General features: G+C 40.4%; 1 protein-coding gene across 1 annotated transcript; it reads left to right on the forward strand.

The window, feature by feature from the left end:
• The first annotated feature begins 2,015 nt into the window (after positions 1-2,015).
• LOC139473858 (uncharacterized) lies at positions 2,016-4,816 on the forward strand. Its single transcript, XM_071256629.1, has 3 exons — positions 2,016-2,256; positions 3,630-3,797; positions 4,590-4,816. Exons 1-3 carry the CDS (start codon positions 2,016-2,018, stop codon positions 4,814-4,816), a joined length of 636 nt encoding a protein of 211 aa, XP_071112730.1.
• Positions 4,817-11,145: the final 6,329 nt, after the last annotated feature.

Consider the following 11,145-nt stretch of genomic DNA (forward strand, 5'->3'; position numbering starts at 1 on the left):
TGCCCTGGCCTGCACGCTCACCCGACATGTCCCCCATAGAACACCTCTGGGACTTGATGGATCGTCGTGTTCACCAACGACCACACTCTCCAGCCAACCGGCAAGAACTGATCTTGGCCCTCCAAGAAGAATGGCGTCAAATCCCACGTGCCATTATCAGACGACTGACTTTTTCTGTGCTTCGAAGAGTTTTTGCGTGTATTGAGGCATTTGGTGGTCACAAACGCTACTAATGACTTGTTATTGAACGTGACCGATTGTTTATGTACTCTGCCTATTGTCCATGATTCTGAAAGCTCGAGTTTTGTACCACACCCAACTTTGGGTCATTCTCGGTCGCGGTATGTTTGTCATTTTCAGTGTTTATTATGTTGATATATTGATCTTCTCAATACATTTTACTTCATGCATGTATGTTTTGTTGTTTTTGAGCAAGAGTGATTTCAAACTCAGGTAAAGTTTCTTTTGGACGTCAGTTTAGTCGGAATCGTACAATGGACTCAAGGATTTCTTATGATCATGGACATTGTCTTAATGATTTATTGTTCATCAAGCTGACACTCGATGATATATTGTATAGCTGAAATCATGCTCAAAGCGGAATTAAACCACTCACTTATCCCCTGATACATTTCTGTCAAAAACACCTCTCCTCTATCGTGACAAGGGTTCGGCATTATAGCGCCCCAGTCACGAATGTTTATCTCAAATATACCCAGAGCAGAAACACACATCTCGCGCTTGTTTGTGAACATATTTCATACTGTCGATTTTTTATATGTGGTCCCCAACTTTTCGATTTACCCTCGTATTTTAGAATGTATCATGCATATCAAAGAAGACAGTGGCATATGATGAAAAACTGTACTGTCCTATTCATTGCTGCATCCAGGCCGCGGGAGATCCCATAATATTGACATACATTCCCCCAACAGGTACTAATCAATTATCTAGTGCACAAATCCCGCAAATATTAGCTTCAAAAGAGTGAGGATGAGGACTATCAAGTTTATCAAAACAGTTACATTTTTTAATTAAATACTTCATTTTCTGAGATTAAATTAGAGTGAACCTTAGCTACAACGGAGTCGCTTCATCTTACCACCACTTATTGTTAAGAATAGGTAACGCAGTCATGTGTGCTGATTGGGAGAACAAAATCAGACAGCAGGGGTCGTCTCATTTTTTTATTAGCTTTACACTTCCACTGAATCCAGGCATCCAGGACCGCCTGTGTTCCCGCAATATTATCATAAATTCCTGCTGTAGGTTCTAATCACTGAGTTCACAAATACCGCAAATAGTGCCGTAATGTCGCATGTCAAAGTATTCAGGACGAGGTCTCCTTCTCTAGCAGAACCTACTGGGGTCGTCGTCTCAATCATTTTTATTAGCAAATTTACACTTCCACATAAATATTTTATCATATATAACTACTGGTATATAAGGTGGAAAATGCCATTTAATTGTTAATATTTGAGTTCTTCCTGCCTGCCTGTCTGCCTGCCTGCCTACCTGCCTGCCTGTCCGACTGACTGACTGACTGACTTAATTAACATGAATCAATAGATCTACTGACAATATGTATTCATGCAACATCAGTGAGACTCTGAGGAGAAGCACTGACTGACATTATCAGACAGTGGTAAAGTTTTAGAAATTTTCGTTTCAGAGATGAAATAAATATTATTGTTTTAATGTATATAAGAGATTTTCAATTTACTCCAGATTTCTTAAGCGGCATCCAAACTTGTTTTTGTACGAAAATACTGATGTTGTGTTTAACATTAATAGTTCATACAGCGACAGTTATGTGATTAACAAATTCATTAAGATAAATAACATTCGGTACAACTTCTTTTTGATGTCAGTTAATTGGAACTATTAATAGGAATCAATACATATACTGACAATATTTTTTCAAGCAGCATCAGAGATTTTGAGGGAAGCCTTGACTAATATTGTTGGAGACAGATGTTGGACTAGTTTCAGACGTTGGTGATTCATTTTCAGAGATGATGGTGCCCGCTATAACTCTCTCTCTCGCTCTGACGAATCTTGTTGTTGACAATCTCCTGTCATGGATACCAACATCCCTGGTCGACTGCAGCTCCAGGTGTTTCCACAACACATCATGTTCCTCCTTCTTCTACAACCAAGGCAATGGAATGTGTCACGTGAATACCGTTGTCTACTCTGTTGTAAGCGACACTCTAACCCCCTCAGACGGCGTGTTGTACTACGAGTGGAAGCATGGTTTGTATGCGTTGTTTGTACCTCCCAGCGATGAAGTAAAATGTATTGAAAAGATCAAAATCAAAAATCAAAAATTGTTGGCTGCAAGCAAGTTCTGCACGATTCGGGCGGTATGAGTTCTGGCGATGTTATGCCTGACACCATGTTGTAGAAATGGTAGGACAATCGGACGAGGAATGTCATCCATGTAACGCTGAGCTGTTTATTGGGCGGAGTTGCCCTGGTTCTGCCTGTTCTTGGCCTGTCAGATGTCTGCTGGTTCTGTCTGTAATGTTGCATCGGGTTAGGTAAGGCAACACGGAGCAACTAAACGCTCTAGCAATGCGGGCATGGGTGGATCCCATCTATATCATACCCAGGACCCACTCACTTTGTTCGGGTGTCGGTTGGCATTTTTGTGTATTTTGATCAGTGTGTGTATCATATATTTTCCCTTAGAGCCTTGTTGCATTACAATCAATGGCTTTTATATAACACTTAAGTTCCATATACTCCCGCTATATCACGAGAGCCTGTACATGGTCAAGTCTGGTCCACACAAACGATCATCTGAATAGGGACACGATGACACACAGTCAGCTGAGTTACCGAGCCTGTACACCTGATGTTCTTGTGTTGTATTCCACAACCAGCACACGTTGCTAGGGGCAAATTCTTCCTTGGAATCCCCACAGGGGGGCAACCGGTCGTGGAATATTCAGAATACAAACAATAACCATGTTTATTTATTGATATTGGATCAAAAGTGTTCTACTAATCACACAAATATACACCTAGATGTATCAATACTGCATCAAAATTGTTCCACTAATCACACAGTTCCAGAGGTATTTATCCCGCTTCAAAACTGCTCTGTTAATCACACAGATCTTGATCTAGCTGTATTGATACTTCTTAAAACCTGTTCTACTTGTCACTAAGATCTCGATCTAGAACTATTAATTCTGCATCAAACCTGTTCTACTGATCATACAGATCTTGATCTAGATGTAGATGTATTGATACTACTTCAAAGCTCTTCTCCTAATCACACAGAAACGGATCTATATTCATAAGTTTCAAGTCGAGGAATTATCAAATGGCCAAATTTATTATCAAGTTTGACCCTGAAAGTCCAATTAGTTTGAATATACACCAAGCACCAAGAACCATGGTATTTCTCGTATGAGGCGACCAAGCACTCGAGAAAAATTGATGACAACTTGCCTCATGACCGATGTTTCCCGAGTATGCGGTCGTCGCAGATAATGTATGATGTGCGACCTCAAAGTTTATGGCAGCTAATAAATAATGTCATTTTGAAATTGGACATATCTAAGATCTTTCCCATAGTTAGATGTTTATATAGGCAGATGATTCATGTATGCTTGCAGAAGGCTGTGACGAGTCAAAGGGTCAGAAGTTTCAGAGGGCATCGTGGCTGTGTTTCTATCTGGTTAAGAGTGTGATGGATTATGCTCAGGCAAGCGCGTTTTGCTCCCTCCTAACTGCCAACACCCAGAGCAAAGTTGACCAGGCTTACACCATAGGTTCACGCTACGGTAAATGATGCAAACAAGAATCTGAGCCTTGTATACTTGAAACAACCTTCCAACACTCTATCGATTAGAACTGGTAACAGAGACAATTCTGCTTTCATACAAAAATGGTCGAACTTTTCAAGTCATGTACAATCATCTTCATGTCTGTCGTTTGGAAAATGGATTGGGCATTGGGGTAATGATAAAACGCTGCTTTTTGCAAACGTTCAAGTTGTTAGTAACCTTTGCTACACCGTTGTTGTACTGTTCTCGAGATACATTTCCAAACAGTGAGTGAGTGAGTATGGTTTTATGCCGCTTTAACAATATTCCAGCAATATCACGGCGGGGGACGCCAGAAATGGGCTTCACACATTGTAACTATTTGGGGAATCGAATCCGGAACTTCGGCGTGACAAGCGAATGCTGTAACCACAAGGCTACCCAACCGCCCCTTTCCAAATAGACATAATACATTTACAACAGAAATAAGACAAGGGAATGAGTTGTCGACCAAGGGAACGTTTGCTTTGAACAGTAGTTAATTAGCATGATGATCTACCATGCGACTAATGGGCAACTGACAGCCAAATAAGTCATCAAATGCACCTTTCCACAAAGTTGCATCCCTTGGTGACGGTTTCGCATTCAAAATTCGTTCTGATTATGACGTCTGGTTTGTCAGCGCTACAGCCGAAGCTGTCTTTCCGTGATATAACTAACATACGGTTCAAAGCGGCGTAGAACCACACATGTACCATCACAAGTTGTCACATGTAGTCCTTAAATATTCTGAAATTCTGTTTGTTGTAGATGAACGTGTTTGGCTCGGGGGAAAAAAGATCGGCGATTGGATGTGGATGAGTGGTGAAACGTTCGGCAATTTTCTGGCGTGGAGTAAGGGGTACCCAGAAATCGGCAAGGACTGCATGATCGCGGTGAAATCAACGCCACATTGGGCCTCTGATACATGCATCAAGACCAGGTGGTTTATTTGTGAGGCATCAATTCCCCAGGAAACATCATATTGCAACTACTAGAATCTGATGGAAGGCAACCCATGTGGTTACACGTCAATCAGTCACCCTGCTAGGACGTAACCTATCGGGCAAATGCATACGGTAGTTAGTTCAACCTGTTCACCACTGTTAACAAAAGTAAACAACTACATTGAATGATTTGTTTACATATCATATTAAAGGAATATGCAGATATTTATTTTATGTCGTTGATTTAGAAACGAACACATAATTAATACCAACCCTTTTGATATTCGAGGGAGATTGGGTTGTGCTGGGAATCATTTCTAAAAAAAAGAATTTGTTCCAGAAAAGTGCAGAAAAAAATCATTTGGCGTCAGGTTTAAAAAATATCAAACATTTGTTCGCTGGACCCGTTAGAAGTCTTGAAAGTAAATGTGTTGTTGTTCCCGAAAATTGATTGGCTCCCGAAAATTGATTGGCTCCTCCGACCACAGAAGAAATATTCTGTGTAACATAATACCGTTTCTTGTTGGCCAGTCAATCAAAACAAGTTGGCAAGGGAACACGGGTGGCCCATTCGTGTAGGCGCCACAATTCGCAGTGCCGAGTTTGTCAGTAACAACCCGTACTCGTCATTATCGTCAGTGTTGTAATCACCGTCGTCTCTGTTGGCTATCTTCTCATACCAAAATGACACGCTACTATTAAGTTAAGAATTGTTCGAAGCGACATCAAACCCAAGTCACGTTTTAAACCCGTTCCCATGGCATTTATGAAAACAATCCCCTTTTTAAAAACTTTCAGAACGCATTCAGGAATCACATTTGGACATACCTTGCATATCAGCAAGCGCTCTAATTGCTACAAAATTACATGGTCTGCATTTGCAGAGAACTGTGATAATATTTTTACTTTTTGCTTGTTAATTTACGTCGCAAAATGTTTAAAATATATTCTCTCAGCATGTAAAACATCGAAAGTGACCAAGGGATGAGCAATGTCCCACGCTGTCGGGGCACAATATGAGCATACTCAGAAAATACTTCCAGACCCTGACACCCTGATACAATGCAGTCTACTTTCACGATCATCAAAGTGGGATGTCTTGATGTAGTTGTAGTTTTGTTTAGTTTTTTAACATCACACTTAACAAAATTCAAGCTAGTGATTGGTATTATGGCCATCGATTCTCGCAAACGAGGTACACGGACACGTTATCAACCAAGGCACCGAATCTGACCACCCGATATCCAGAAAGTCTTATGTAACCAAGGGCATATATAGATTGCTGAGTACAATTCTAACCGGGAATCCACACGTGGACGTTGCAAATGACTTCGATGACGAACTCCTCCTCTGTTATGAAATACAAGTGGAAATCACTACTCTGTTCCATGTTGAAAACGAGATGTAACTACGTTGCAACTGTGCACGCTGATGTATCATAAAAAATGAAACTGTATCGCTATTCACAAGTTATGTTTGCCAGATATATATAATCTGGATATTTCCTCAATTTCTCACAATTAGTGTATGTGTTTCGTTGGTTTTCTTACCAGAAATATATTAAGACAGCTTGGTTTTATGTGCTCTCAAAATAAAAAGAGTTCTTTTCATTTGCTGTTTTTTTGTTTTGAAATCTGTAGTCATATACATGTATGTATGGTTGGTTGGTTTGTTATTTAACGCTGCACTCAGCAATATTCCAGCTATATTGACGGTGGTCTGTAAATATCAACTCATAAACAGGTATTAGGAGACTGTTTACATACTGGTTTTTTTACAGACAATAGGTAGGTGTGCATGAAATGAACTGAACATATTGTTTTTGAATTAACATGTGGCATCAATAATCTGGACGGATGTCTAAATGTATCCTCAAATGTGTCAGATCTCTCACATAGTTCGGTTAAAGATCACCTTGGTTCCACTTTAGTTTTTGTCTAATCATAAGAATCATATCAGGGTGATGGCAAGTATCCGATGCTACAGTTGTGGATACCTATATAAAATAAATTTCCAATAAATAATCAACAAACTTCACACTATGATTGCAATGTCAAATGGAAATTGACGATTAATGTATGTATTCAGTATACCATGACGACTTGTTTGATGGAAATGAATGGGTTTATAAATGGGACCTCCTCATGCGCGCTGATTAGGAGAACACCGGCATCTTTGAACAACAGCTTCTCATTGATCCGGGGGCACGGGTGGCCCAGTCGTCTAAGGCGCCGCGATTCGCTGTGCAGAGTTGCGTCCCTTAGGCACGCCAGAAACCTATGATTGTGGGTTCGAATCCCGGTTCACCCCGATTATGTTTCTAGGTTTGTCAGCACCATACCCGTGCTCGTGGGTTTCACCGAATTGGTAAACGTCTGAGACCTGCATCACTTCGGGCTTTCCTCCCACATTAAGCTGACACGCCGTGATATAACTGGAATACTGTTAAAAGCGGCGTTAAACCCAACTCACTCACTCACTCACTCATTGATCCACAGAGGTGCAGTGTTAGTTGTATTCTCATTCAAACATTCAACACGGGACCAAAAGCCGTATTTTACATGTATGAAACAAACGCCACGACAGTAGGAAATGCATGCAATGAGCAGATTTGCGAATATTTCCCGATATGAACTGACTTTTGGCCTTTATTTCATATGAAGCTACACCTTAGAAACATAAAACCATCGTATATGCACTAGCACCTTAGTCATGAATGCAACGACCGAATTTGCACACAATTCCAAGGATCACTTCAGAAATTGGAACTCCAGTAATTACTTGCAAGGTTTACAAAATAAACTTTTGGACTGAGTAGGACTGGTCCCCTTTAGTTCAAGTAACAGTAATTTGCAGTTGTAGGAGCAATATCAGTTTTAGAAAAAACAAGCAGTGCGAGTGTTCTCAGGCCCACGTGGAAAGTGACGGTTTGGCAGTACACGTTCAGTTTAGTGCAGAAGTGTTAAGAACAATCACAGAGACAGTATAAGAACAATTCCTGGAACTGAGGGATTGTTCTTATTCATATAGGTACTTTTGTTGTGCTAAGGTTTTGCACATCCTGTTTCACTCATTTATTGGACCCGTGAAGATCCGGGGTAGAATAGGTATTCAGTAACCCATGCTTGCCGTAAAAGGCGACTATGCTTGTCGTAAGAGGTGGTAACGCTTGCTGACTTGGTTGATGAATGTTATCGTATCTCAATTGCGTAGATCGATGTTCATGATGTCAATCACTTGATGGTCCAAACTCGATTATTTACAGATCGCTGTCAAATAGCTGGAATAATGCTGAGTGCAGCGTTAAACAACAAACAGACAAACATACAAACAAACAAATAGACAAATTAAAGAAGTTAATTTCATTCTTTAAAGTTTATACTGTTTCTTTCATGCCGATTGGGTGAATGGGTAATCACGTGATTTGATATTTGGAGTTCAAACACCTATGAACGGACAAAAAAAGTTAACACAATGTGAATTTTTGTTGTTGAAATTGTTCGTGTGAACTTTTGCCGGAACTACTCTCCGGGGTTTCCCGAATTCTCGATCAGTGTTTACAATCAACTAGTTTTTCTACTTTCTTTTTAATCCCTGCATTTATCAGCAATATAATCAATTTAGTATTTTTGCCTGGTCTTGTAACATGTCACCTGTCTTAAAAATAAATAAATGCTTTGGTTCTGCAGTTTAATGTCGTCCAGCTGCTAGATGAAACAAAATGGGTTGTCCTTTCGGTGATTTGGATATTGAATGGCCATGTCTATCAATACTAATAACGCAAGTGAAGAACATGAATTCTGCAAAATTACTGAGGTGAACGAATTTGATTTATTAAGTGATATTGACTTTGAATTTGGATGCCTGGTTTTCGGAAATGACAGGAATCTAGCACCAAGACAATTGCAAATGAAAACAATGTTGTACCCTGTCAGATGGGGCCGCTGACACAGATCAAAGCGACTGCTCCTGATCAATCCCAAACTACAACCCGATTCACTTTCATATCAGGGGAAAAATCCACGAATCTGAGAAACCATAAAACATAAAAATGTAAGGAAAGATACTTAAATTAAAACAAAAACAACAAAAACTTGCCTACCTGTTTACCGATTGGTCACTGGAGACGAGAAAATATCTTTAGACAGAATTACTATTCCGGTTTCTGAGTTGGCCGACCTTCTCCGTGCATTCTACTTCTAGGCCAAGAAGCGGTGGCACGTGAGGAATGACGGGGCACAGAACTGAAGCTGGCATAAGGTCAGACAGTAGGTACATCACAGGTGAGAAGAAACACCAGCTGAGCAAAGTATTACAGCATATACGACAAATCACAAACTCCAAATAAAAGACAGCCTGATGTTGAAAATTAACACAAATCACACAGGTTTCAGAGCACTCAGTTCAATCCCCACCAGTCCATTCCACATCATCCGAATTGGTTTGCGATAAGGCTGTCCAAACACAAGCCACGCATTCATAAATCAGTAATATTCCAAATTTGCTAGTGCCATGGGAGGGTTCATGTTTTGGGGTGATTTCCATAACTGTTCCATAAACTTCATTTTCAACAGTAGTAAGTATAAGTATCCTCATGCTCTAGTTCGACTCGAAATGCACCTCTTTACAAACTTATGTGACGTCAAACATAAATCCTCGCTTGAAGGTTGACCTTGATAAATGACCTGGAACACAATGGAGTGCAGGATTATGCTTGTCAAACTGGTAATGATGAAGATGATGGACACTTTGAGGGTCAACATTATATAGGTACGAGTTCTGTATCGTCTACTAGAACGAACATAGCAGCCAAGCAGTCAGAAGCAAAGGCACTACCTCAACTTCTGCTTCAGAAGCAGCCGCTGGAGCTATAGAAGAATCGTTTGAATCATGGGGCAGAAGAATTTGAGCGAGAAACGGAGCTTGCTTTTGCAACTACCCAAGCAGATGCTTTAAAGCAGTCGCAAAATCCAGATGCTTAGAAAAATTGAGAAAACACTTATCACCCAGTTAAATTTAAGCCAGTAATCAAGCAGTCAGTGGAGATTACAAGTTAAAAGAAAGCAACTTCAGTGCTAGATCCAACCATCAAGAGTTTTCTGCCCCAGCAGTGTTAAGGTTATCACGATCATGGGACAGCAGATATGAGACTTCAGGAAGACTATTCTATCAAAGTCTGGACACATCACGAGAGCGGAATGTACCCATGTTCAATGTGAAGCCCATTTCTAGTGTCTCCCGCCATGATATTGCTGGAATATTGCTCAAAGCGGTGTAAAATCAAACTCACTCTCTCACTCACTCCCATGTTCAAAGGGGATCCATTGGAATTCAAAACCTTCATCCGGACCATTGAACTTTGTATAGAAGGTAAAACAGAAAATTCATAGGACAGGCTCTATTATCTGGAACAACACATGTGTGGTGAACCTCATAATTTTGTAAGGAGCTGTATGACATTGGTGACTCAGACAGAGGGTACAAACAATCCAAAGATCTCTTACAAAAGAAGTTTGGGAACAAATATTGCAGAGTTACAGCATACACTGAGAACGCTTTATGAGTAGCTACAAGTAAAGCCAGAAGATAGTGATAGCTTGAACGAATACTTATTCCTGATTTGCCATCAGAGCATAGACAACATCGTGTACATAAAAATATAAAATGTCAATGCAAGCAAATAAACCAAGTATAGTATAGTTTTCAAAGCTACTTTCCCCTTTACGCAAAATGGAAATTGTTTCGGCAAATATTATGAATGGGCATCAGTACTGACATTGGGTGTTTACAAAAAGGGTAAGCCTGTCCCTACAGTCACATGTATTTGGATAAACAATAGGTATTTATAGCTTAGGAACTGGAACACCACAAAACTATGAAAACAATATAGCATATGTTATATTTGGGATAACACTTTCTCAGTAAAGTACAGATTCTCGTACTTTGGGGGGTTGCGTCCCGTTCGGGATTCCAACCCACACTTGCCAGAGTAAGGCACCTAATCACCAGCACACAAGGTCAGTGATCTAACCCACTCAGCCACCGAGGCTTCCACAAAAAACGGGGGCAGTCAGGTAGACTAGTGGTTAAAGCATTCGCTCGTCACACCAAAGACCCAGGTTCGATTCACGACATGGGTACAATGTGTGAAGCCCATCTCTGGTGCCCCCCACCGTGATATTGCTGGAATATTGCTAAAAGCGGTGTAAAACAATACTCCCTCACTCACTCACTCCACGAAAATTTGAAAGTCTGACAACTGGTAGTGTAGATCACGTACTTTGAGTACCCCTCTGACAAGTGTAAATTGGCGCAGTTCCCACTTTCTAAATGGCATTGTGTATTCATATGAAAACAATAGTATCAAAGCTGACCTTCAG

This window comes from Haliotis cracherodii, unplaced genomic scaffold, assembly GCF_022045235.1.
Source record: "Haliotis cracherodii isolate W230 unplaced genomic scaffold, xgHalCrac1.p SCAF_3, whole genome shotgun sequence".
In the NCBI taxonomy this organism is placed as follows: Eukaryota; Metazoa; Mollusca; class Gastropoda; order Lepetellida; family Haliotidae; genus Haliotis; species Haliotis cracherodii.